This window comes from Polypterus senegalus, chromosome 1, assembly GCF_016835505.1.
Source record: "Polypterus senegalus isolate Bchr_013 chromosome 1, ASM1683550v1, whole genome shotgun sequence".
Taxonomy (NCBI): domain Eukaryota; kingdom Metazoa; phylum Chordata; class Cladistia; order Polypteriformes; family Polypteridae; genus Polypterus; species Polypterus senegalus.
Window position 1 is genome coordinate 91,221,028 of NC_053154.1, and position 27,771 is coordinate 91,248,798.

Sequence of the window (27,771 nt, forward strand, 5' to 3'; positions counted from 1 at the left end):
CAAGGCCTGTGAAAGGAGATTAAACAGGGATGCAGACAGTTTAAATGAATGAACTCCAGTGTGTACCAGGACATGCCTGAACTTCATCTGAAAAGAAAGGTGTAACTCAGAGTTGCACGGACATCTCTCCCTTGAGAGGCACTTCTGCAGACCTCTTGAGCCAGAAGGCGTGAAATGGACTCAAGCAAGAACAAAGAGCTATAATTCAAGGGATGACAACTAGGATGGACAGAATGACTCACCTATCAGAAGACATGGACAATTCTCACATTGTCCTAAGCAGATGACAACTGGAGTCAGTCACACAGTCATTACAAACCAACATCATATTACTACCTCACTAAATAACAACAAAAACACCATTTCCCATTTAGTTAAATAGCTGAAATCTGGAAGGACTTTACATCTAGGTCAGTAGTATCTGCTAAGAAATGACATTTTGACATATAAGTAGTTTGGGGTAACCACCCCACAATAGAAAAATAGATACTCCAAAAATCTCAAAATGTTTTGACTGATTTGATTGGAATTTGGTGAAATTACAGAAAAAAAGAAAAATTGGCCAATCCATGGTTTATTAGCTGTTATTTGTCGATAATTCTATAACCAGTGTGCAATTTCTACACCCACTGGGCATCCTTTTTTCAGGTCAGAGCTTTATGCGCACAGAGGAACATGGCATGCAAATGGAGGCCAGTGAGAAGTGATGGTGGAGTACACAAAAACAGTAGGGAGGGGAGAGAAATACAAAAGTGTTTTCCTGATTCCCTCAAATCAGTTTAAATTCTACCACAGTTTGTGCAGTGTTGGCAAATGCTTAGAGCACAAGCTTCCTTTCTGTCTACACCCACCCCCATAATAAAAAGTCAAATGAAAATGGATGCTACACTGTTAGATAGCACAATTGTTGAACAACATACCAAGTTGTGATTTGTTTGGCAAACGGAGAAAAATCTGCTGAAATTCACCAAAAGATTTTGGTTTAGTACTGAAGTAAAAATAGCATGACTCAATGAAAAATGGGTACAAAGTATTAAAGCCGGAAAACAAGTGTAACCCACAAAGCTCTGATTGACCACCATCATCATGCCGAATGCCTTCATCAGAGTAGACCAATGGATTATTTCGTCTGCTGCTGCTGCACACTTGGATATCGACTATGGATCTGCACATACCATAGTGCAGGATGACTTGGGAATATCGTAAAATTTAGGTAAGACAGGTAAACAGCTTACTGAACTGCACTAGCAAGAGTATGAACATTTCAACTCAATTCCTGAACTGTAATGCAAGTATTTTGAAGCAGATTTTATATTGGAGATGAGACAGGACATCACTGTGAGCTGGAAATCAAGTGACAAAGCTTTTAATGGAAACTGCCATCTTCTCTAGTAAAGAAGAAATTCAAATGATAGCCAAGAAAATGATGATCTTCTTTAGGGACATGAAGGGTTCTTTTCCGCTGCATTTTCCGGAACACGGACAATCAGTGACCATTCCAGTGTACTGTGCTAGACCTGCAATTCGCAGCAAAATATGAGGAATGCTGTCAAAACAGTTTTGCTGCTCTATGACAATACATGTCCCCATGTAGCAGTAAAAACTTTGGAGATATAGCATTTGCAGTTTGAACATCATTTGCATTGCCCTTACAGACCTGTCTAGCACCATGTGACGTATCACATCTTCAGTCCTCTTAAAGAGGCTCTACATGGTCGCAGGTTCACCTCTGATGAGGACGTTCAGAAACTGGTTCACACCTAGATTCAAGGGAGGGGCCAAACGTCTTCTCACAAGAAATGAAGAATGTAGTGAAGAAGAAGTGCATCAGCATGCAGAGACACTATGTTCAACTGCTCACATTTACCAGTATTAAATGGTGAGATGCCTTTACTTTTAATTTTTCCCTGTATAATTGTAATTATTCTTTTAGCAAATCAAGTCAAATTCTGGTATTCCACAATTATTTTCCTGGGTGTCCTTAATAATTCCATCTTTGTATTGAGCTCCTCAAATATGAGAAGCTGGTGAAATATGCTGTTAGACTGGAGAGAAACTATGAATCACTGATAGGAGAAATATGTAGGACATTACAAAACTCTTACTTGCATGTCCATTGTATTTATGTTGCCTGGCAATAAAGTTTAAAATATTGCTACACAAAGGTAGACCACTGATAAAAGTACAGCAACTATACCACACTAAACCAGTGCTTCCACAACAGCACATATTTACAACATTTAACTAGAAGCTACTCTTTACATACAATTAAAAAAAAAAAAAAAAAAAAGAATAAACTTTGTAAAGAAAATACACTCTACCTCTGGCTTATGCCATGTGAAATTGAACATAAAACCCATTTCACTGAAACCACAAATTTTTAAAAAATATGGGTACATGGAACTTTGAACTGAAGGCTATGAGAAAATTATTGTGATAAGCTTTGCCACTAGATTAGCTCACCATCTCATCTCATCTCATCCTGTTTATCTAGAAGAGTCATAATCAACCCACTACCTATATGGAGAACAAAGTGTACTGTACAGTTTTAAAAATTAAGTTTAAAAAAAAATCTAATTCTCAGAGAAAGGAGCTACTTAGTACATTTTTTTAATTCCTGAAGTGAAAAGCTTACTTTATGTTTTGTACACTTAAGAAATGAGAATGTAAAAGTTAATGCAAATTGGCCATCATTTCCACATACATACAGTAAATCTGTATTTGCTAAATCATTAGAGATACCATTTTAAAATTGTGACAACAAAATTCTCAAGCAGAAAAAAAAAAAAAAACACTTCCCCGTTATAAAAATTACAAATAACAAGACTACCAGCAAATACCAAAATGCAACTACCCTTTCAACATTTGCACCAGCCAAAGATGTTTTAGATGTATTTAAAAAATCATGAAGCATAGTAGAGTCATATCTCTACATGCATATGATTTATTGGATGTATTATTTGTTCTGTCAGTCTGTATCATTTTTTTATGTTTCTGCTGCAGTGTGCATCTGAATTTCCCCAAGGGATTAATAAAGTTTCTCTAATCTAAAGCACATACATATTTTGTGACCAATAGGGTCTCTCTCACAGGCCCAGACTCTGGACATGAACACAGTTCCAGGAGCAAATAAATAGCTTTATTTGCACAAATTCAGAGAAATAACACGGTACAACACCCTAGTACTACTTTGCACAAACTCCTAACACAAGTTATTCCTGCATTCCATCACAATTCTTTGCTCCTCCACTCTTTACCCAACTGTACAGGTGAAGCGGCACAGCTTCATTTACCCTAGACCCAGGAGTACTTCTGGTGCTATCACATTGATTCCCAGAAGCACTTCCAGATCAGGCAGAACCTCCCCATGACAAGAGTGCCTACCTCCAGCAGGTCCCCCTAGCGGCACCCGAAGGTGTCCTGGCCAGGTAAGGAACCATCCATACCGGCTGGGATGTCAGCCAAGCCATGTGGTCTATTACAATATACACTGTGAAACTGACATTAAGCTGGGAGTCTATATTGTGCTGTTACTGCTTGAAGAAAATGCAAGTAAAAAGACAGGACATTAAATACAAGACTAAACTGATATACAGTACTACGATTTTCAAAAATAAAATCATAGCAATCAATTATGATTTTGTAAATTATGCCTCCATTAATATTTAAACAAGAATCATTCTAGTTATACTTTTCAAATGTATTTAATGCTACATGCTCGCAAGACTTAAATAAATAATAAAAAACAAAAAATTCTCAAATAATAATGTAATTAAAATTACAAAATTTATTTGAAAATCTTCATCTAAAACAGCGGTTCTCAAACTTCTTTAGAATTTCTTGCGTGGCGGTCCCTTTAAAAATTGTTCGATGGCTCGCGGACCCTTTTATTAAAGATTTAAAAAGTGATAACGGTGGGAAAACAATGCCGTGGCAGCGAATAATGGAACAGCGGATTAGTGGTCAGGTCTAGGTGGTGGGGGAAACAATGGAGCCCAGTCACTTACTTCCCCTCGGATGGTAAAGGTTAATAATTATAAAAATATAAATAGTATAAATATGCAATCATTTCTCACAGTCCCACCAAAACCGCTTCGGGGAACGCTGATCTAAAACAAAAGACACACTACAACTTAACATGTCCAGTTCAAAGCAAAGTACACCAAAATCCTTTCACAAAGTGGTTTACACCCTATGGGTTAGTAAACGGAAACTGGGAGTACTGTATACCATATATTAGTGCCTGAAACATGCATAAAGTCAGTGCCATAGTAAAAATAGCGCATACTCATAAAAATAAGTTAAGAACATGGGAAAACTGAGATAACATTTTGTCAATGTCAATTTATTTATATAGCACATTTAAAACAACATAGTAATGCTGCAGCCAAAGTGCTTTACAATAATAGAATAAAAGAAAAAACAAAAACAATAATAAAACATAAATAGTAATAAAATATATGAACATAAAATAATATAGATAATAAATAGAAATAATGTTATATGATAACAAAGAGGAAACCATCAGTATTACTGAAGGTCACTGAATGCAAGTGAATAGAAGTTTTTAATCTTGTTTGGAAAAGTTCAATTGTATCCTTTATATGATGAGGTAAAGAGTTCCACAGGCGAGGGGCAGCAGCTGCAAAGGCCCTGTCCCCTTTGGTTTTACATTTGGTACGAGGGACAACTGACCAGAAGATCTAAGCACTCTGGATGGCTGGTGTAAAAGACACAGTTCAGAAAAATAGGCAGGAGCAAGCCCATGTAAAGATTTAAAAACTAGCAGCAAGATTTTAAAATCAGTTCGAAAACTGACAGGCAGCCAGTGTAAAGAAGCTAAAATAGGAGAAACAAAGTCATACTTCCTTGCCCCAACCAGAATGAGAGCGGCAGCATTTTGGACCAGCTGTAAGCTGTGTATCAGAGATTTGTTAATCCCAGAATACAGCGAACTGCAATAATCGAGGCGAGAAAAAATAAAAGCATGAGTAGCTTTCTCAAGATCTAAGATAAAAAAGGCTTGATCTTACCTAATAGACGAAGTTGGAAAAAGCAACTCTTGACTACAGAAATCACTTGTTTCTTAAAAGAGAGGTTACTATCAAAGGTAACACCAAGATTGCGGACTTGAGGTTTGGAAAAGACAGAGAAAGAGCCGAGAAGTCCAAGACCAAATTGTGCTTTAGCTGATGGACCCACTATAAGCCCCTCTGTTTTATTTTGATTTAGATCAAGAAAATTATTAGCCATCCAGGATCTTAGTTCAGAAAGACAGTTGTGGAGCTGATTTGTTGCAGAGTTGCAGACGGGAATATAAACCTGAGTATCATCAGCATAGCAGTGAAAAGAAATGTTAAATTTCCTAAAAATCACTCCAATAGGGTGAAGGTATATAGAGAATTAAATAAGACCCAAAATGGATCCCTGAGGAAAACCATATTTGAGAGGAGCAGTAGATGAAAAAGAGGAATTTAAAGTCACTGAAAAGTGCCTACCAGTTAAATATGACCTGAACCAGTTAAGAGCAGCATTTTACTGTTATAGTACAGTATTCTTACTATAGTATTATTTATTAATCAGATTTAGTGGACATTTGCAAGGTGTCACAAACATAGGAGGCAAGCAGTCAAAGGGCTTAACAGAGGTTAAGATGCTGAGGGTTGAGGAAGCACATTAATGTCTTTTCTCCCTCTTCAACAGGTCATCAGAAAGGAAACCCACTTAAACCAAGAGCAACTTTTGCAACCCAGTCCAGACCACACCTTCCTACTGGCCTCACTTCTGCCAGTTCCCACACCGACCAGCCTCTTCCTGCCCACCGCCATGCACCTCACCTTTCCTTTCTTTTTTCTTCCACTCGGGACTCAAGTCTTTTGAGACTACTCTGGTGATATTGTTTTTTTCAATATTTTGCTTCATAATATATGGGGTGGATCCCGAAACCTTTGTCTCTTTGTGTTTTCCCTTTTTACAAAGGTAATTGATCAATGTTTAAGTAAGATCAAGTAAGTTACAAGAAAACATATACATGATCCTTGAAATGTATAAAATAGTAAAACATTTTCATTTATTTAGCTCCATGCACAAACTATTGACCTGCACTCACTGTATCAAATTCTTGTGACCTTGCCATGTGGCAAATTCAAATGCAACACTCTACAGCGGATAAGGTTTACTTGCAACACTCAGTAAAAGTAAAAATTTCCAGCTTTTTGGCAGTGTGCAGGCTTAGGATTTTAAAAGAGGTGGATAATTACTGTCCTGTTACGCACAAGTCAGAATCTAAAAATGTATCCTGTTGAAAACATAGGTTCCTAAATAGGGAAGAATGGCTGTAAAATTTGGGTGTGAAAGAGACCTATCTAAGCAGGCTTACTGTTAGTCTCAAATAAAATTTAATTAGTGGCTGTGTAAACGTGAGCAGACATGGCAATAATTTTTTTACTGTATGATTTTTCACTTACATTGCTGGTTACAAGGTTTTTTTTTTTGTTTTTTTTAAAAAAAACTAAAATGGCCCAACATGATTGTTTTAATTTCAGGCTATTTACTTCAGCAAAAATTTTAATTTCAATAATGTAATGTACATTAATGGTTGAATCTAAACATTTACTTTATGACAGAATAAAGCATTCTTTTTCCCTATTTGACTTATTATGCACCATATTTAAGTCTATATTTAAGGAGAACACCATCCAGTTTCTTATACACTGAACATTACCTTTATTTAGGTCACCACTGCTTAAGTATATACTAAAAATAAACTGATTGAATAAACACAGAGAGAGGAAATACTACGCTAAAAGTCACATTAAAAACCAACACCAGGTCTCTTTCAAGATGCAAAATGTACTTGAAAGCCACACCTAGCAAGAAGTGACACACTAACAAGTCAAATTAACATCAAGGGAGGTTGCTATCACCTCAGAATTTTATGGGAGGAAGGGTGAGTAATAAAATGGAAAAATTATTTACACTACCAAGTATCGGTACCTAAACACACTGACGTCCTTGATATTACTTTGTGAATCAGCTTGAGCTCACCCTGCACTTACTAGTTGCACAACATAAATCTGCTGCCATTATCAACAGCAAAAGAGTACTAAGGCAAAACAAACAGGAAAGAGAGGGAGGAAAATATGTAGCAATATACAAAAAAAAAAAAAAAAGGGTATGAAAGGGCAACCAAGGGAGAGGTCATGCAACACGGCTATGCTCATATCTTGTCGAATTAAGATATGACATTAAATGTGGAGGTCATCTGTTGATTTTGTAATAAAAGTAAGTTTGCAAAAATTAAATATGTTGAAATTGTACTTTACAAGATACTATCACTTTTCTAGAGTAAAGGAGGTAAATTCCTAAAGCCAAGTAAATGGCAGCTCCAGCTAGTTAGAACTTTGCATCCTAAAACACATAACTGAATTAAACCTCTCCAACATATTTGTAACATAAATATTTGCACCAAGCACACAGCAGGACAGTCAGACTCCAGCTCAACCTCAATCCTCAATCATGTAACCTTTGTGGCACAGCTCCACTCAAAAGGGGGAAAAGTATAAATGAGATAACCACTTCCTAGATACAATTTGTACAACAATGGTAATGTTCAATAACATTTACCAGATACAAGCAAGTTTACAAATGCATACACAAGCATATATGCCATTTTTTTACTAAGTTCAAAGTACAGTGTACAACTCTATTTATAATTGAAAGGGTTTTGAAATAAAACAGATAGACAAGATTTAGATATGTGCTCGTATTAAAAGAAGGGATTGAACTGCCAGCCTTATGGTTGCTCAGTTTGCTATCTTTTTACACTGGGGAGGTTTTCAGAACAAGCACAATGAACATCCATGAATTATTAAATACATCTGAACTTAAATTTACATTTATTTATTTTGCTGATGCCTTTATCCAAGGCGACTTAAAAAAATCTGAGAACCAATGGGTTGCATTTTTTTTTTTTTTGCTTTTTGCAATTGGAGCACAGGCAGGTCAAGCGACTGGCTCATGGTCACATAGTGTCAATAGCGAATTTGAACTCACAACATTTTCACAAAGTTTGAAGTCCAAAGCCTTAATGACTATTCCACACTGCCTACTATACAACTTCAGATGTAGTCAGACTACAAATGTAATTTATATAAAGTCAGAAAAATGTTATTACAGCAATGAATCTTGCTCTCCATGTCTTCCGATCTCTCATGACTTCTTTCAATTCTGTTATGATCAGTTCACCATTTTTCCTGATGATATCCAGCCAGCAAGTTCTTGGCCAGTCTCTTCCTCTTTTGCTACTAACCATTCCGAGTATGACATCATCCAAGTGACCTGCTCTGCCTTATGTGACCAAAGTAGGATTGCTTTTGTTTTATTATGTTGGCCTAAAGTGAGAAATTCAGTTTGATAAGTTGGTGCATTATTCTAGTAGTTCAAAGAATGTACAGCAGATGTCTCCAGTAGCATAGCCCAGGCTGTCTGCCTTTCTCCACGCCCAGGTTTCACAGCCATATGTTGTAATTGGGGAAAAACAATCACACTGACCAACCTGCATTTAGTTGCCAGGCTATCTTTGCTCTTCCATATGTTGTTCATACTGACCATCACATTTCTTCAAAGTGCCTAGCCATATCTTGATCTCAGTGGAGCAGACTCCATCGTGATCAATTTTAGAGCCAAGAAAGATTTATTCATTGTTGATCTTAATAATGACAATCACATTTTTTGCTGTTGTCATGATCTTTGTCTTCTTGATATTCAGCTGCAGTCCAACCTTCTCATTTTCTTTTTTTGACTTTCATGATCAGATGTTCGAGATCTTTCTCGTTTTGAGTCAGCAAGGTAGCAGTATCATCAACTAATGCAAACATGCATACAACATGCAAACTGCACAGAAACAGAACACATAACCATAAAACCCATCAAGAAACGGATTTTTTAGTTTTTCTGACCTAAATATGAATTATGTCAATATGAAACAATAATGCCCTCTAGAGGCAGGGAATGACAGAAATCCCACTATACAATATTGGGGTTATAATAAGATAATACTAGGATTTTCTTTTTTTTATGTAAAATTACATTAAGTCTTCAGTTTCAACATTTTAATACATTGCAATGTATTTCCCTTTGTATTTGAGTGAAGGAAAAGTCATATTTATACCAAACAGGCAAAATGTCAATCTGTTTTTTCTAAATGAAGAAACTCTTGTCTCAATCTATATTGATTTTTTTTATTTTTTTATTTAACTACTGGAAATTGATTTCTAGTATCTCTGCATTATCCACAGAAACATGCAGAATATCCAGTTGCTGTGTAGAACACAACCACACTGTTACATAATCTGACAGCTTAGTTAGAGCTGTCAAAAGCTTAGTTTTTGGGTAATCAGCCATTATGTCTGCAGTACAGCTATTAACCATTCATCAATATTACAATATTTCATATGTAAACAATTGTTTGAAAATAAAGTATACAAGTATAGAAACAATTCTTGGGACTACATATATTTATAAACAAAAAATATTGAACATTTTCTGGTTTCAAATATTGATAACATGCAAGTCAATCATGAAAAACAACAAACATTCATGTGGTGCCTCACATCCAGTTTATATCTTTTTTTTGTAAAGACATTAGTTTTTTTTTTGCTTGGCTTGCAGAGCTGTGCTGCAACTCAGGCAATGATGAAACTTAGCCACTCAGAACAGGAGCAAACATGAGAATGAGTAGTTTCAGTAGTTTTCTTACTTGTCAGCTTTCTCTTTTGATTCCAATAGTTAGTTATTTTGATTGATCGATCGATCGATACTTTATTAATCCCAAGGGGAAATTCACATACTCCAGCAGCAGCATGCTGATAAAGAACAATATTAAAAAGTGATAACAATGAAGGTATAACAGACAGACAATAATTTTGTATAACATTAACGTTTACCAAAATCCCCCAACCTCACCCCCCACCCCCGGGTGGAATTGAAGAGTCACATAGTGTGGGAGAGGAACGATCTCCTCAGTCTGTCAGTGGAGCAGGAGATGATCCTGTTCAGTGGATGCAGTGGATTTTCCTTTATTGACAGGAGCCTGCCACAAATGTCAAACTGTCCAGCTCCGTGTCTACAGTAGAGCCTGCCTTCCTCACCAGTTTGTCCAGGCGTGAGTCATCCCTCTTCTTTATGCTGCCTCCCCAGCACACCACCACGTAGAAGAGGGCACTCACCACAACTGTCTGATAGAACATCTGCAGCATCTTATTGCAGATGTTGAACAACGCCAGCCTTCTAAGGAAGTATAGTCGGCTCTGCCCTTTCTTACACAGAGCATCAGTATTGGAGTACAGTAAATATCAGCAAATTCAGTATATATCAGCCTTCAAGCACTCCATTCAACTGGAGTTGAAATGTCTAGTTTGTAGTCTGCTAGGCAACTTAATTTTAATATAAGGCTTGCAAATTATATTTCAAAATTTGATCAGTTTCTTTGTCATCACATTGTGAAAGCCAAATTGAACCCCAGAAGATGCACAGAGCATGTGTTACAGAAAAAAACAGCAGTGCTAATATTCCACTGAAGCACTAGGAGTGAGCAAAATTATACTTTTTTTTTTTTTTTAAATTAAACTATACACTCACCTGTCACTTTATTAGGTACACCTTTCTAACACCATGTCGTAACACATGGTAATTTCAGTTATTGTTGCATTTCTATTAGTTCGACCCCGTCCAGCCATTCTCCTATGACCTCTGGCATCAACAAGGTATTTTTGCTAAGAGAACTGCTGCTCACTGGATATTTTTGCTTCTTCTGACCATACCCTGTAAACACTGGAGATGGAAATACTCAGACCAGCCCGTCTGACACCAACAACCATGTCACTTTCAAAGACACTTAAATAAGCTTTCTTCCCCATTCTGACACTTGGTATGAAGTTCATTCAGCAGGTAATCTTGACATTGCCTACTTGCCTAAATGCACTGAGTTGCTGCCATGTGACTGGCTGATTTGGTATTTGCGTTAAAAAGAAGTTTTGGCCAGTAAAATGTAGATCCGAAACACAAATGTCTCCATCTAACAACAGTATTCAATTACATGGTCCCATTTCTATTACTGGAGCTAGGAAAAATTAGACAGCAACAGCAAGTTCTGTTTGTCAGATGAAACACACTGAAATGTTTTAGTTATACCTTGTGAGAAGAATTTTTATTAAGAATTTCAAAATAAAAGCAGCAATAAAATGAATGAAATGAAGCACTGCAGTTTTAACAGTTAACACATTTATGAATGCCATAACTGTGGCAGGGACACAAGAAATAACTATCTGGAAATGGCAAGAAAGTGGAATTTCACCCACAGGAATTCCATCTCATTAGTTACTACTCTATATAAAATTACCCCTGAAACAATTTCATTATCAAGGCCTCAAACAATACATTAAAGATTTCATATAGGTTTAGATAGTCAAAATGACTGACAGGGTTAGATATAATCCTAAATATGAGCAGATATTCTATTGTGTGTTCATCAGCAAATATTTTTCTCTAGTACTCCAGTGCAGTCTCAAACAAACAGAGCCAAACCAATGAGTGGTAGTAGTCTTATAGTCTTCAGAATTAAGACTATTTGTACAGTATCAATAAGTCTTACCCTGACTCTGAGTTTAGTAATTTCTTTTAGGATAATAAACAATATCAGGCATTGTACTTCCACTGTATCTAGTTGCAAACAACATATTAGGCAGGTCCACAAAGAGCTGGAAATCACTACAAACTGTTATAGACTCAAAGCTTTGTACATGTCCTCTTATCACCATTTAAAAGAATACTAGATGCAGAGAGAACAAAAATTTACAAGCAATACTCAAGCTAAATGAACTGCTAATAGACTCTAATCCTTCAATCATAAACCCGGTAGAGAAAAATGAGTCTTTAATACAGTCCTACCTTTAGTTAGAGATGAGCAACAACCCACACAGAGAGAGAGAACCTGTTTGTCAAACACGCATTCCAACACATGCAGTAATAAGTCAATTATTTCTAAAAGACGTCACATACAGAAGACAAATATGTTGAGTTGGTATTTAAAATATGTGGTTAACAGGAAACTATTGGACACTTCATACTTAAAGTATGCTTCTAAAAACGGTCAGATGATGCTGACCATGTCTTTCAATACTATAGAAGACCACTCAGCAAGAGAAAAAAAATGCACCACACTAACAACACTCCCAAAAAACAAGTACTACTTAAAACTGCATGACACTTTACAGAGTTGAATTTATAAATGTTATAAGCAATAGTCTCCACCCTCCTAAAGAATGCCAAGCATACTCTAATCATAGTGAAAGAAGAATAATGCTGGATTGGGAACAGAACCATTTTAAAAATGTACCATTTCAAACATTAAATCAAAATACATTATACAATGAATTTCACAGCAAAAAACTAAACCCAATAGTAAAAAAACAAAAGACCACATTGATGATATGCATGTACAGTAATCCAACTTAGTGTCACAGCAGTCTACTGAAACCTATTTTGTCAGCCTTACACAGGGCACCAATCAACTCACACTCACAAAAGTGTAACTTTAAATTAGAAATCATCATCCTCCCATATCCTTAATACAGCAGGAATACTAGAAAAAACAAAAGGGAAATCCACATAGAGACCATGTAAACTACATGTAGACATTGATCAATCAAAGCAGAAGAGAGACACAGACAGATAGACCTTTTTACAAAAGGTCAATAAATCAATATTCTTATACTTTGACAAAATACAAACCCCCATATCTAAATACACACCAGAATGACTAAGAACAAAACTACAAAGAAAGAAATCTCTGACTTGGTAAATATAAAAAGAGCAGTGACGACTGCAGGGATTTGAACTCAGGACATCAGATCTGTGCCACACAGAAATACTACAATACAACACAACTCACAAGAGTAATTATAGTTCATTGTACAAGTCATAACAGGCAATCAGCAAAACAATGCACTTAACAGATATTGTCTTCTCTGAATAAAGATGGTAACACTTTGATAACTATTACAAAAAAACTACTATAGTCTCAATTGTGAGGTCAGCTGTGCATAATACCTTTAGAACCCATTGGATTCATTGATGAAGCAAATCAACATTAAATTATTAAATAAATAAACCCTATGGAATGCGCATAACTTAAAGAAAAAGCACAACGTTAAAAATTTTAGTAAACAAAATCTCATTTCTAGATGAATTCCTACATTTTAAACCTGCAACCACTGTCTGTGTCTGGGGCACCTCCATTTGCTCATTTTCTACCTTACTGTCCACGTGTGCCCACTGATCTCTCGGCCTCGAGCACGTCTCCTTTCCTGGCATTGCCAACTTGAACCACAGGTCTCTTCCTTTACCTAGCCGGCCAACCTTGAACTCACATGGGGAATCATCACCAGGCACAACGATTTGAAGCTTCTGCTACATCGTCTCCTCTCCTTGCCCCATGTGCACCTCAGTGTACTACATGGTCCTCTTTTGGCCCCAAGTGGCCATCCTGCCTGGCCCGCAGCGTCTTAATTGGACAGTTGCATGATCCTCTAACCCCAGATGTGCCTTAGTCGACTCCCTGCCTGGCTTGCTGGCCTTTAGTGCGCCTTTGTGGAGCCCTTATATACTCGTCAATGTCGATCTCTCATAATAATGTTTCCACGAGCACGTAGCGATGAGTTTTACAACCCCGGCTTTCACTTAATTAGGGAAAAAAAAACCTTTTAGGTAATGCTTTTAGGTGCCAGATTTCGCGAACACTGGACTCTAGTCTCTCCCTCACCTGTTAAGCATACAGAAGACGTGTGTATTACACTGAGATTCTACTGTGGAAGTTAATTTTTCAGAAAGCAGACTCCACCTCTACATCGTCTCCGGTACTAAAAAGCTTATCAACTGTGCAGATCCAGGCTGTTAATTTAACGGAAATACGCAGGAGATGTACAATGTCACAAACGAAAACTCACTCATCACACCGTGATTTGCGAAAGCCCATCAGAACTTACCCGGCCTCTCTGCGTACTAACTGTAGTCGCCATGACGTCTCACTTTGTGATGTTCACAACACACTAAAAAGCGTCCCGATAAATAACCTTTACACGTTAATAACGCCGACAATTTTGCTGAAAGTCAGAGATCGGCTTCTATATACTATATAACCAGCCGTCCTTTCCTCATCAGCTGATCAATATGGGTATAATGACGTCAGTGTCAGCAGTTTATCGACAGAGACCGCGAGAGCGATTTCTTAAAATTGTTTCCGTAGCGCCGCCATTTTGGCTCTAGAACCGCCGACGTTTATATACGATGCGTAAATGTGCCGTTATTCATTGGACCAGTTTCCTAGCGGAAGACATAATCTACCAATCGTTGCACATTACGTCAGATACTTTATGTTGTTTCCGCCTCCGTTAGGGAAGTAGAAATAGTTGTGAGATGTTGCTCTCGGGATGTCGGAAACCTATATTTGTCCTTGATTTTAGCATGCATCTTTAATATCTTCTTTAAGAAAAAGTGTTGGTCTTGATGCTTTTGTTATCGACTAAGTCACATGGGAACGAAAGATTTGCAGTAGCAATTGGTGTCTCATAACAAAGGGTCTGTTAATGTATTGCCGCCGGTGCTGATGTGAAATGTTCAGTATTATCAGCTTTCAGTGGATGGATGGATGGATGTTTACAGCTTTTGGTTTTCTGGGATTTCTAAAGAAAGTTGGTGCAGCCTGACGCTTTTCAAGTTAATAACAAGCAGTTTAATTGACAAGTGCCTTCTGCATAAAGTTAGCGAGCATGTTCCATTCGAGTTCTCATGCATATCCTGTCATAACTCCAAAGCCAGGCAACATTAAATGGCGTTGTGCATTTGTGTGTGAATGCGTTATTTTATGTTGCCCCAGCTGGTTAGGTTTCCTTATTTGTATACTGTTGAAAAGTTTATTTCTAACCACAACCTTGTACTGGAAAGGAGAATGCAGAAAGTAAGTGATGGAATGTGTAAATCTTATGTTTTAATCTTTGTAAATACTGTACTTGTCTTCCGGGGTCAGACATGATTCTCAAATGCTAATACTGAGCAACCAATTAAAAAGTGTGTAGTTTATTAGCGGCGAACTTGTACGCCGCAAACTGCAACACCCACAGAACTTTTTCCAAAACCATCCTACCTCAATTTGTCTAGCCCGTACATTTTAAACCGCAGCAAGGGTTTCAGGGAGAGAGTAAATTATACTGAGCAGACTTGATGCTGAGAGGAAATAAAAAGCTAAAATTGCTGTTATCCATTCTGGAGCTCAATAGCACAAGGTAACTGAAGCTTAATAATTTGCACGTTGTAATGAGTGCTGTGACAATGGGGACAGACAAACGGACACATGCACATTTACGTAGACCACCACAGCTACTGAGCTCCACATGTTTGAGAAGTGCCTCTGTCACCTACGATATTTTTTTGTCATTTTAACTATTGCATCTTTATATAACATAACAGCAAATAGAGTTTAGATAAACATTGTGATCTATGAATATGCAACATGTTGAAATGTGCAGGGTATTTTGACATAGCATGTTTGCATTTCAAATTAGACAGGATAAATTTCTTAAGTTATTAGTGTAGATGTGCAGTCTCATCTACAGTATGAATCTACTTATTAGGGAGATTTGTTGATTAGGGTGTTTTGAGTATTGAATCTACATCTCCTGCGGCTCTTAACATCTGTCCTTTTAACACTGTATGACACTTCATTTACTTTTAAATGCATATTTTGCTGTTTAAATGTTTTGAATACAACTTCCAGTTCTTTCAAATACTTCGATTCCTTCACTATCGTTGTAACAGTGAACAACAGAGAGCGCACACAGCCCGTGCCACAATGTATTCTTCATGTTTACTACTAATCCATTGATGTCTTCGAATGCCAATGTAATCTGATTTTACAGAAAATATTTTTGCTTGAAACGTGTTATGTTTATTTTTCAAATGTGCTGTGTGTTTTCTGCAAGCGCAACACACATTTATATGTTCAGTAGAGTTTTTTGGGAGATTTTTTGACTGTTCATTGACATCAGAAGCGTGCTTTCTGTTGGACCAGGATATCGAGAGTACCTTTGACTTTTGAAGTTTAAAATCATGCTCCCTTTGAGTACTGCCTTTATGAGATGTTGGCTTGGTTTAAAAATGTGACACTTGGTGAGCCATCAAATTGTTCTTAACCACTTTTTTAAGCAAAATTCACTTGTATAACCTCAAGCTGTGTATAGTATACTTTTGGCTTCAGTGAGACTAGGTGAATACAGGGTCAATGCATTTAAATAAATTATAATCAACCCACTAAACACTTTGCTTTCTAAATGTAACGTATACCTCTTCATATATTTTGTTCACTCGATTCATACATTTTCATAATTAACTTATCCTTATCCTCAAGGAAAACTACAGTCAGTCCTGTCAGAAACAGCTTCAAACCAATTGCATGAAGATGTGTCATTTAATCAAAGTTGTAGAATCTGTACATTGCAATAGTGTTGCAGTCTAATATGGAGAAACCATCCATCAAAATTCATTGTAACAAATTTGAAATAGTTCTTGAGCGCACTCCCAAAATTACTATCAATGGCAAACCCTATCCCTAATTCCCACAATGTCGGTCACAAAACGCTCTTTTAAGTCAGATAATCCTCGCACAACCCAAATGTTAACCATAGTGTAAGGCAATGGGTGTTTCATAATTGACATTGAGGGTGTTTCGTGATGTTGGTGTATTACGCATAGGTACTGCGGTCTACAGTTACACTCTGTTGCCCATTTTTGCCTAACACAATCGTGCAAATCCACTAAATCATCCCAGTCTTATCGTCTGAAGTCCAAAGGTAGAAAGGGTGAAAGTCCTGGAGCGAGGATAAAAGTTACAAGCCCATCCACGGACATAAGATGCAAAACTCCAGAATGAGGATAAAAGTAAGGTGGAAAGGATTCAGACCTGGTCTGACTACATATAATATTTGATTGCTTTAGTATAAGTTGTATGAACTGTACATCTTGTAGTGAGTTACAGCAAGTACAGATACTGTGATATTTTGGGCATTAAGAAGAACTGGTTTATACCTCCATTTTTTCAGGCACTATTTTAATGCTGAATGGGTTTTATCAGACTGAGTGGAAAAAGCAGCAAGGGTACTGGAGATTTAGGTAAAAAATGGGCATAGTACAATTAAAAGTAAATGTGTGATCCAGACATTGAAAAATGGATCAAATTCATTTACATTACTGCCCAGGGAATTAAAACTACACTATCATGACTGAAACAAAAATGATAAAAAAAGATTCACTGTTACCAATATCTTAATGATGAATTTTTCTGAATTGTGGTGACTTCAAACAAGAAAACAAATATCTCTCAGCATGTTCAGTTTGTGGACACTACAAGCTACAAGTACTATGTTCAGATGTTAATGACTTTAAATATCTATCTATCTATCTATCTATCTATATATCTATCTATCTATCTATCTATCTATATATTGTTACACTGGTTGTCAATTATACAAACTTTTTGCCATAATCTTTCTGCCTTTTTGTACCACCAGGGCCTAGTCACTGTTCACATATACAGTATATACTGTAGGTTTCTTTGGATCTGGATCCTCCAACCTGTTGGGTACCCTATGGATATGGATGACTTTTAAGCTGAGCCTGGAACACTCCTTCACAGGCTCCACTCACACACACACACCCAAACCCAACAATTAACCTAAGCAGCACATTTTTAAGGTTAAGCAAGGAACACCCTTATACACATGGGGAGAATGTGCAGACAATGACCTAATGATGAACTTCAGGAAATACCCCTATCACCATCAATGGGATGCAAATTTTAATTCCTCAGTTTGTATATTACCAAAGACCTCCCATGGACTGTTCACATTGAAAAATATGGTAGAAAAAGGTGTAATAAAAACTTTTATATCTCAAGTGTCTGAAGAGGTTTGGCATGAGCCTGAGCACCCTCAGATAAATTTACTCCTTCATCACTGAAAACATCCTAACTGGTTGTGTCACTACCTGATATGGGGACTGCACTGCTCTCATTAACAAGGCCTTGCAGAGAATAATGCGTTCTGTCCGACACCTTGGCGTTATGCTACTGTATGTCTAAGAAAATCCAGAAAAATCATTAATGACTCCAGTCATCCATGTCATGAAATGTTCATGTTATTACTTTCAGGCACATAATAGCGTAACATCAGGTTTAGGACCAGCAGGCTCCAAAACAGCTTCTTCCTGCCAACTGTTAAGATGTTACACTCTGTATAGTGACTGGTTATAACTATAATCAAAACTCCACCCCCCACCCCCTCATTCCTATATTCCATTACAACACAACTATTTTGCATTATAAGGAGGCATTGTATAGTGTACATATTGTTAGTATGTGTAATTGTTTACTTATGTAATGAGTTTATTTTGTACAATGTATGACTGATGAATCAGGTCAGGTTGGGGAGCATGGTCTGGTACGGTGCATTGCCGCACCCACCACATGACAAAACAGCTTGGGATCCTGGTTGGCAACTCTCTAGGCAGACACACATTCCAGTTCCACCCACTGGAAATGATCATCTATTTGCCACAGCCAGGTGCTATGTGGATGTCCCCTTGGCCTGGTCCAGCTGTTTGGGTCCTCAACAATAAGGATCCTGTGAGCTGGTTCACCCGCAGGGAATCACACCACATGGCCATAGTGCTGTAACTGACATTTCCTTACAAAGCTGGTATTGTGCCTCATTCAGGTCTCCTTGGGTATGACGTTAAACTGCATCTGCCCTGCCCTCCAACTTGCAATGAAAACTTGGGGTTTGTTGGCAGGATTGACACTCAAACCACCGTAAAAAAAAACTTCACACACTTGGCCATAGGAAGGTTGCTTGCATTAGGAAGGGGATGGGGGAAAGTCCTTGGGGGCCTCATCCCCTGAAGAGTCAAAACCCCTGGAGAGCCAATAAGGTCAGGCCAGTTGGGGATTGGAACTGGTGGGATACTGAGGCGTCACCTGCTGCGCAGCAGCACTTGGGTCCCATCCAGGTAGGCTCATGGAACGTGGAACTGATGAATTGATAATGAAATATATTTATTACATCACTAATCAGGGAGTGGATGTAGAGGTGGTGCATTGCTATAAGAACTTGGGGGTCTACATCAGTTACAGGTTGGACTGATCTCGTACCACAGAGAAACTGTCAAAGAAAAAATAGAGCATACTCTTTTTTTGCATTCCTTAAATATTGGTAGTGACAATGTTCATATTTTCTACAGCTCTGTGATGGCCAGTGTGATTTTCCTATGCTGTGGTGTGCTTGGTCAATAACATTTCTTCAGTAGAGGTGCAGTGAATCAACAAGCTAATTAAAAGGGCTGGATCAGTTATAGGATGCACCCTGAGCCCCCTGAAGGTAGTTATGAAGAAGAAAATGAATGACATCATGAACAATGCTGCACATCCTTTCTCTGACACACTAACAAGGAGTGCTTTCAGCCAACACATTATTCTGCAGCACTGCATCAATAAGTGCCACTAGGGTTCATTAATACCAATACACCTGCATAATGTCTCACTGGAACTGAAACTGCCAAAGACATAGTTTTTTTCTTGTTCAGTTTTTTTTTTTTTTTTTCTTGCTTTTGTGTCATTCTGGTGTGTGTTCAGACCATACTTGTATGTGCATGAATGTGTGTTTGCGGTATGTATTTATTCAATGTGCTAATGTAAAAAGTGAAATTTTCCTCTAGGAAGAAATAAAGTTCTATCTATCTATCTATCTATCTATCTATCTATCTAACAAGCCGGTATAAGAAAGTTGTTTTACATTAACGAACCAATATAATTTCGTGCAATATTATACATCCACTATCCTATCCTTGTTACTTACATAACCAGATACATTCTTCTTTACCTTCAACCAAATTAATTAATTTATGCAGATTATATTCTGTGATCGCATCACCATTAAGGTATGGTAAATATCTTATTCAATGTATTTAAACGTTACAGACACATAGAAAATATAAAATTAATAGCTATAGTTTACATTTTAATTGGTTTGTATCGATTTTTTTTACATTATGGAAATTAACACCAGTCTTTATAATGTATAGCTCCTTTAAAACATTTTAACCGTACAGAATAACGAACTGCGCCTTCGCCTTTTGAAAGTGCGGAACGTTTAAACGCTATTCTTAAGCTCCCTGGCCGGAGCTTTTTGAATGTCACAACTAACTGGGTGCTGGTAGGGGAGGAGGAGGAGGTGGCGTTCGCTGGCAAGTTGGGAATTTCTTGGCATAATTGCAATTTTTACAAGTCTCGAAAAAAGCCCTGGGAGGCCTGAGAGGGGGGGAAGGCCAAAGAAGTCGTCGGTGAATCAGGTAAGGAAAAAGATGTCCTGATGTACACAGAAGAAAGCCGAGAGGAAGCATTCGTAAAGTGAGAAAAGTGAAGTAGAAAGTCAAACCCTAGGTGGAATTTGGGCGCAAGAGTTGGTCTTAATTTAAAATATCTTTTGGGCACCTGCTCTGTGTTTAGATGAAAGTGCGGGTGTAGTTTGCTGAGCCGAACATCAGTGTTACATGTATAATCTGACAACTGGACCATAATGTTTCTTTAGGAAGGCGAAAGTGCTTCTTGCCGGCAAACATCAGGTATCAGCCCTAACATCTCGACGGTGCTATGGACGTGTTCTCTGCATTGCTGTTAAGACTGTTCCGGGAACTGGGGTGTTGCCGACGTTTTGAGCATGGACACGGAAGGGCCATGATTAAGATCTGGGTCACAAAAGAGCGGTAGTCATTTTAAATGTACATTATTTCTGTCAGGGACATGTTGCAGGTGGTGGTTATCTTAGCACTGAAGTAGTCTCTGTTTTGAAGGAATTCTTTTAGAGCTGCAACAGTGCACTACGTTCATCTAAAAATATTAGTTTCTATATAAAGCCTTTCACTATTATAATAAGAAATATGAAGTATACGAGATTTAAATTATTATGGTTTTATTACGAGTCTGATAATCGGGTAGTACTGCTGTTTAAATATTGCAGGAATCTAATATTCGAGCAGGTCCTGCAGTAATACAATTGTAACCATTGGGAAAGTGACCACAAATATTAAAACTGACAGGCAGCATTACTGCAAAACAATTTGATTCTTTGAGAAATTAATAAAAGAAAAAAATCAGATGGGTGTATTACCGCATGTAAAATGAAAAGCTGATATTCCATTTTGGGACTGCTGGCCTGACTAAAAATCTGAGAAAAGTGACTTCATTTTTATGTAATGTACCATAAAAATGTTCACTTAGTTTTGGCTTTGTTTTTAAAAAGGATACACTGATTTTATTCATAATATTATAACACAGCTTATACATGAAAAAAATATTTGTACTTAAATGTGTACAGTATATGAAATTGCAGTTTCTGTAAGGTATGTCTTTTCTTGACTTTTTACCATTTTAGATAGATAACAATATTGACAGACAAACTGTAATAATACAAAAAAAAGAAACAAAAAAGGCACACGTGTATATATAAGAAGAATATAATAGTCTTAGGTGTGCTAACAAGGTACTAATACACATAAAATGAATTATCTGTAAGTAGATTAACAGTGTAGGTATTCGGTAAGTGTAAAGTGATTAAATTTAAACATATGTATGCTACAGTTTTGCAGTACAGGGTGTCAGTTGTTGAACAGTGTATTGGTGGAATATTTTGTACATTGCATCTGTCAAGATGTCTGCTAGACTAACTCAGTACTATTCAACAGCCAGGGAACAATACCTCCCTGGACAAGAGGTGGCTCCTTGATGAGCCTGATGGCTGAGGGTAGGAATGACCTTAAGTCATGCTACTTAGAGAAAAACACATTTGTCTTAGTCAGTTAATGAATGTGCTTCTCTGTTTAGCCAAATCTGTATACAGGAGGTGAGAGTCATTGTCCTGGATAGTAAGCAGCTTCTTGAGTGACCTCTATTGTACAACTTCCTCCAGAGAGTCCAACTTGACTCTTAAGACAGAACTAGCCTTTTTAATCAAATTATTTAGTCTGTTTTTGTCACCTGCACTAAAGCAATTTCCTCACCACACTACAGCATCGAAAAATACAGGTTGTCCTCTACTTACGATGGGGTTACATTCCGAAAATCAGATTGCAAGTTGATTTGATCATAAGTTGCATAACCTAGCTTAAGGTAGTATACAGTAAACCCCCAAAATTTGTGGGAGTTATGTTCCTAGAGCACCCGCGAATTGTGAAAAAGCTCAAATTTTGGATGTGGTTAAAAAAAAATGCCTATTTTTATAGTTTAACCCCTAAATATGCCCCCAAAACACCTTAATTTAATTTCAAACTCAGCTTAATACATTACCTAAAAAAAGGATGTAATGGTAAACCTGTATACTGTACTGATATGTCACCCGCAGTGGTAGAATGTAAAATACCGATGTTACAGCTATATTTACTGTAATCCATGCAAGCGCGTTTTCATTGCCAGAAGCCTTAGAAGTTGCAGGGCCATTCGGCTGCATCTTGGGGCTTTAACTGTTAAACTGCCACATACTTGGGGGTTAATTCATCCTTGGATGCCAAATACTTATTTGCTGCACTTTAAGTAAATGTCACAATTCACAAAGAAAAAGTGAAATTTTAATGGAACACATTTTTTCATGCAAAGATCATCACAATTACTGTAACACTGATCATTTTACACACTGCTAATGAACTGTAAAAACTACTTAAACTACTGGAACAATATGTACAAAGTGCAACTGATGCCATGGATGAAACTCAGTAAATCACCGAGCCAACTGCACTTGAACTGGCTGCACTTAAGCACACAGAGGTAAGCGCTGCTGCTGCCAGGCTAATCTAGTGCAGCGGCCCAATCTCTGGGACAGTGAGGCTGCAGGGTGTCACGCTTGGGTCACAGAATTGCACAGAAACACAGGAGATTGTAGAGACAGAAACTTTATTCAAACACTTCAAACAAACATGTCTGTTTCAGATGTAAAACAAGCTCAGTATGCAGTTAGTTCTCGATTAAAGAATAGACAAACATCATAGGGGAGCACAACAGGGACAGTGGATGTCTGGGGGAGGAGAGAGAAACAAAGCAATCAGCCAAAAAGGACAGGTGCTGTTCATACTTTTAAGTAAGCATAGCGCGTGAAGCATATCACGTGACAGAGCAGCTGCAAGTAAGCCCAGCAAGTAAGGGAGTAATGTCAAAGTAGTCTATCAGCATTTTTTAAGAGGGGTGTTTTGAGGAGCGTCCGCATCTTCTAGGGGTGCATTCAGCCCCCCTGCTCACAAGGGGCTGGCAGTGGTCATGAGCTGGCTGCTCAAAGAATGTACGGCATTGACTGATCAGCTCCTGTGTACTCGCAAATGGCACTGGGAAACGACTATAGCTGGTTGTGGCGGTTTAAGGGTTAAGAGGAACAAAACGGAAAACACAAGAACACTCAACTGGCGATTCATCACAGTCAATCAGCAGCAAGGAAAAATGAATAACGCTGTAGCGGTCCAGTGTCGCTAACATTCACACCGTCGAGAAGATGGTGATTTATTTATTTTAATGGCGGAGATTCCAGGGATGCACCCAGCCTTGGCCCAACCTGCACACACTCACAAACGGAGACAAAAACAAAGCAAACCGGTAATCAAACGGCAAGTAAAGATTGTAATGAAAACAACGTTATCCTTACGGCGATTACACATTAAATACAACAAAACACAAACAAAACACACACAGTAAGTCATGAAAAAACGGCAACGGATGAAAAGTAATAATGAAAATAGATAGTCCCAGGGGTGTGGAAATCAGTTTTTTTCTACTTGTCCACAGACAAGTAAACTTAGAAAATCCACTTGTCTGCCAGTTAAATTCACTTGCCAATAAACAAATAACAAAAGTGAAAAATTGTTTATTTTTTCTGATCTCTTTTATTGATACCAAAACTGCCTTCCATTTTAAAACTGAAAAAAGTTCTTTCAGGGAGTAGTATTTTGCCACCTTGCTCCAGAACATTATATAAAAGATTCCCTTATCATTTTAACTCACTAATAAACAATGCCTTCATTGTAACATATTACAGTTGCATAACAGAACACTGTCCTGATTAATTTTCTGCCATGTTCTTCAGCTTTTGCCTTGCAACATCTTCTCCCCCAAGAATGTTTACCATCTCAGACAGCATGGGCTGAATGCTGTTCATTTCTGCATTTACCCATGGAAACTCTTTGAGCCATTGCGATTGAAAAGACCGTTTTCGTTTTTTATCATACTCGAGGCCCCTTTCAGCTTTTGTTTTTCTTTTCTTGCCCTCATTGTCAGGTTTCTTAGGGCCTATTGTGACAGTTTTAATCAAGAAACGGTCCATATCTCATCCGCAATGCTACTTGCTTCAGTTTCAGCAACACCCATATAGCGAGAAAAACGTGCTTACCCAGTGCATTATGGGTTACACAGGTAATTCCTAATGACGTATTCGAAATTCTGCAAGATGGTACATTTCCAAAGAAGCAAATATTACCAATATTGTTGGGGAAAAAATAATCGCGTCCAAGTGAAGATTTTTATAGATAACTAGCAGAATACCCGCGCTTCGCAGCAGAGAAGTAGTGTGTTAAAGAAGTTATGAAAAAAGGAAAAATTTTATAAATAACGTAACATGATTGTTAATGTAATTGTTTTGTCATTGATATGAGTGTTGTTCTCATATCTATACATATATATATATTTATATATCTATATAACAAAATACCCGCGCTTCGCAGCGTAGAAGTAGTGTGTTGTCAATGTAATTGTTTTGTCTCTGTTGTGAGTGATGTGATGAGTGTTGCTGTCATATATATATATATATGTATATATATCTATACGCTCTTTGGGCTGCGAGCAACCAGGGCCAAATGGGTGCCCTAAGCAGAAATGTACTTTTGTGCCCCCTCCACCAAATATTACGGAAGTAAAAATAAAATTAAAAAAAACACCTACTTAATGACACCATATGGTCATTATTAATCAATAATCATAATTGCCTCTGTGTTTTAATATAATGCATTTTAAGTCATTTTGATCTGCTTGTATTCATATTAAGAAAGATGCATTAGTCGTGAAATTATTACCGACATTAAAACACATTATCAACGTCGACAGAATAAAATAAAGTTTCATAGGATGATGAATGTACCTGAAAGTGATGCACGGGCTTCATCTTGGGCTTTTTTTTTTCTTTCGTTTCTTGGCGCCGGACTGTTCTCTCTTTCCAGGACGAGGCATATTGTTCAATTATTATCATTTTTGGCCAAATAGGCAGCCGTAACAGAGGTGAGGGCGTGCCGTGCACGTTATCACGTGTGCTTAGCCTACTCTGCGTTCACCATAAAATGCAATATATACTGTACATTTATATTTTTGTTTATTTGTATATGTATGTATATTATTAATATTAATTTATTATTATAATATATAAAAATGATTTTTGAGCAGCTGGGATGGTGCCCCCCTGGGAGTTGGTGCCCTACGCAGACTGCGTACTCTGCGTATAGGGAGCGGCGGTAGTGCGAGCAACTGTTGCTGGGGGTGCCAGAATCCATCAAGGAAGAAAAATGAAAAACATTATTTGTACAAAATCTTAATTTATTTATCCATTCCTAAATAATTAAATGGACAGGCTATTTCGTATCAGTGCAATACGCTGCTTGTTAAAACGGATGACTCCCGCTCTTACATGCAAGTCTGCGTGGATATTATGAACTATCGTTTCTAAATTAAGTTAACTTAAATTTTAAATAGAAGGAATTTTTATTTAGTCGACAGAAATATCTTTGGTAGAAATGTAAGTTAAATGTAGGCATCATTGCATAAATTTTTCTTCACCATAGAAATGTAAAGAGTAAATTTGCCTTACATTCCAACCAAAGATATTTGTGTCTACTAAATAGAACTTGAAAAGATATATTTTTTCGAATGTGATCGCGCAATTCAGATCGAGTTGACGCGCACCGGCGCATCAAGCCCGCATGCTGTTGTGGTTTCGCCTGCGTGCCTCAATAAGTCACCCTCCCCTCGCTCTTACTTTTTTACCGTTCATCTAATGAATACACTTGAGTATGGCTTTACCAAAACAATCATTGATGGCGAATAAAGTAGTCATTATTCATAAAGCTTCAATTGGTGATCTGTCTTTCTGCGTTAACCGCATATTTTTTCATACGTCTCAAACCAAGGGGATGCGAGGGTAAAATAAATCGGGAAGCGCGCGTACATACTCGGTACAACCCCTCTCGGGAATCGAACCTCAGACGTTGCCGCTAGAGGCAAAGCCTCTACCACTGTGCCATGGCGTGTGGTTGTTTCTTAATGCATCAGTAAACAGCTCGTCTTCCTCTTTATCTGAGATGTGACACACTGCATGCACGGGTTTTTTTTACACTGTCTTCCTTTAGCGTGACATTGACTTTTTCCACCCCACGGCTGTATTTAATGTTAGCTAAGTTTCGCTAAGTTTGTGCCAAACACCACCCTGACCATCTCATCTTCCTCTGCATAAGCACAGTCCTTCACCCGTGAATATTTAGCGGCAGTGTTTCTATTGGATTGTCGCTGACGGACGGCCTTATATGGGCAGGCACTAAATTACGTGGGAGGCGTAACTCCGCCTCCCATGGGCATCGAGCAGAAGTCTATTATAGTATATGGACAAAAAAATAGGTTCCAGTTATGACCATTACACGTAGAATTTCGAAATGAAACCTGCCCAACTTTTGTAAGGAAGCTGTAAGGAATAACCCTACCAAATTTCAGCCTTCTACCTACACGGGAAGTTGGAGAATTAGTGATGAGTCAGTCAGTCAGTGAGTGAGTGAGTCAGTGAGGGCTTTGTCTTTTATTAGTATAGATTTCTTAACATTTGGAAACAGAATGTTTTCTTATTTATTTTTAATAAACTCTAATCAAAAATGATCTATAGACAGCTCATCAAAATTGATGTCACGCAATAAACTTCTCAACTCCACAATATATCACAACCTACGCGAAATCGCAAATTTCAGGAAAGATTAACTGCCTAACAGGCTTTGTTACATGGTGAAAACATTTGCATTGTAAGTAAAATTACTGCATTTTTATGTAGAAACAATGCATTTTATCAATAATATATAAAAGTTATCGATTACAATGAAAAATCATCAGATTATATCGTAATGTCGGCATGAAAAAAATAACCGCATCTCCAAGCGAGTAAATAGTAGGGTAAAATACTTGTGTAAGGCTGTGAGAGTGCTTCCCCTTTTGGAAGACCAATTTGAGACACGAAGAACATGTCTAAGTAGACTGTTTCCGCATGAAGTACGTACCCAAATATTTAAAATTTGAAAGTAGTGGTAAAAATGTGACCTGCACAATACATATACTTATTTTTTCTCCAGAAAATTGCACTTGTCCGTGGACAACTGGAACCAGAAAAACACGCTTGTCCGACGGTCAATTTACCCGTGTCAGACGATTCGGGCGTTGGATTTCCACACCCCTGAGTCCAGAGATCCGCACGTTGAATGGGAATGTACAGATAGTGTTACTAGTAGTTCCTGAAATTGTGAAGACGGGTGGACGGGTCCAGGAGCGCTCCTTTCTTTGTAGGATGGCCATGAATCCACTTACAGTCATCATTTACACAGGCAGACGGCAGA

At 37.7% G+C, this 27,771-nt stretch overlaps 2 protein-coding genes across 2 annotated transcripts in view; one reads left to right on the plus strand and one right to left on the minus strand.

Annotated features, from left to right (window-relative positions):
* Nucleotides 1-14,275, minus strand: part of LOC120529432 (toll interacting protein) — a 33,048-nt gene extending 18,773 nt beyond the window's left edge. The window contains exon 1 of the mRNA XM_039753221.1: nucleotides 14,046-14,275. Coding sequence (XP_039609155.1) covers nucleotides 14,046-14,078 — 33 coding nt within the window. The 5' untranslated portion in view covers nucleotides 14,079-14,275. The remainder of the gene's footprint in view (nucleotides 1-14,045) is intronic.
* A 6,018-nt stretch (nucleotides 14,276-20,293) lies between these two features.
* The window catches only part of gtf2h1 (general transcription factor IIH, polypeptide 1), a 73,189-nt gene continuing 65,711 nt past the window's right edge, over nucleotides 20,294-27,771 (plus strand). The window contains exon 1 of the mRNA XM_039753234.1: nucleotides 20,294-20,454. The gene's annotated coding sequence lies outside the window, so the exon portion shown is untranslated. The remainder of the gene's footprint in view (nucleotides 20,455-27,771) is intronic.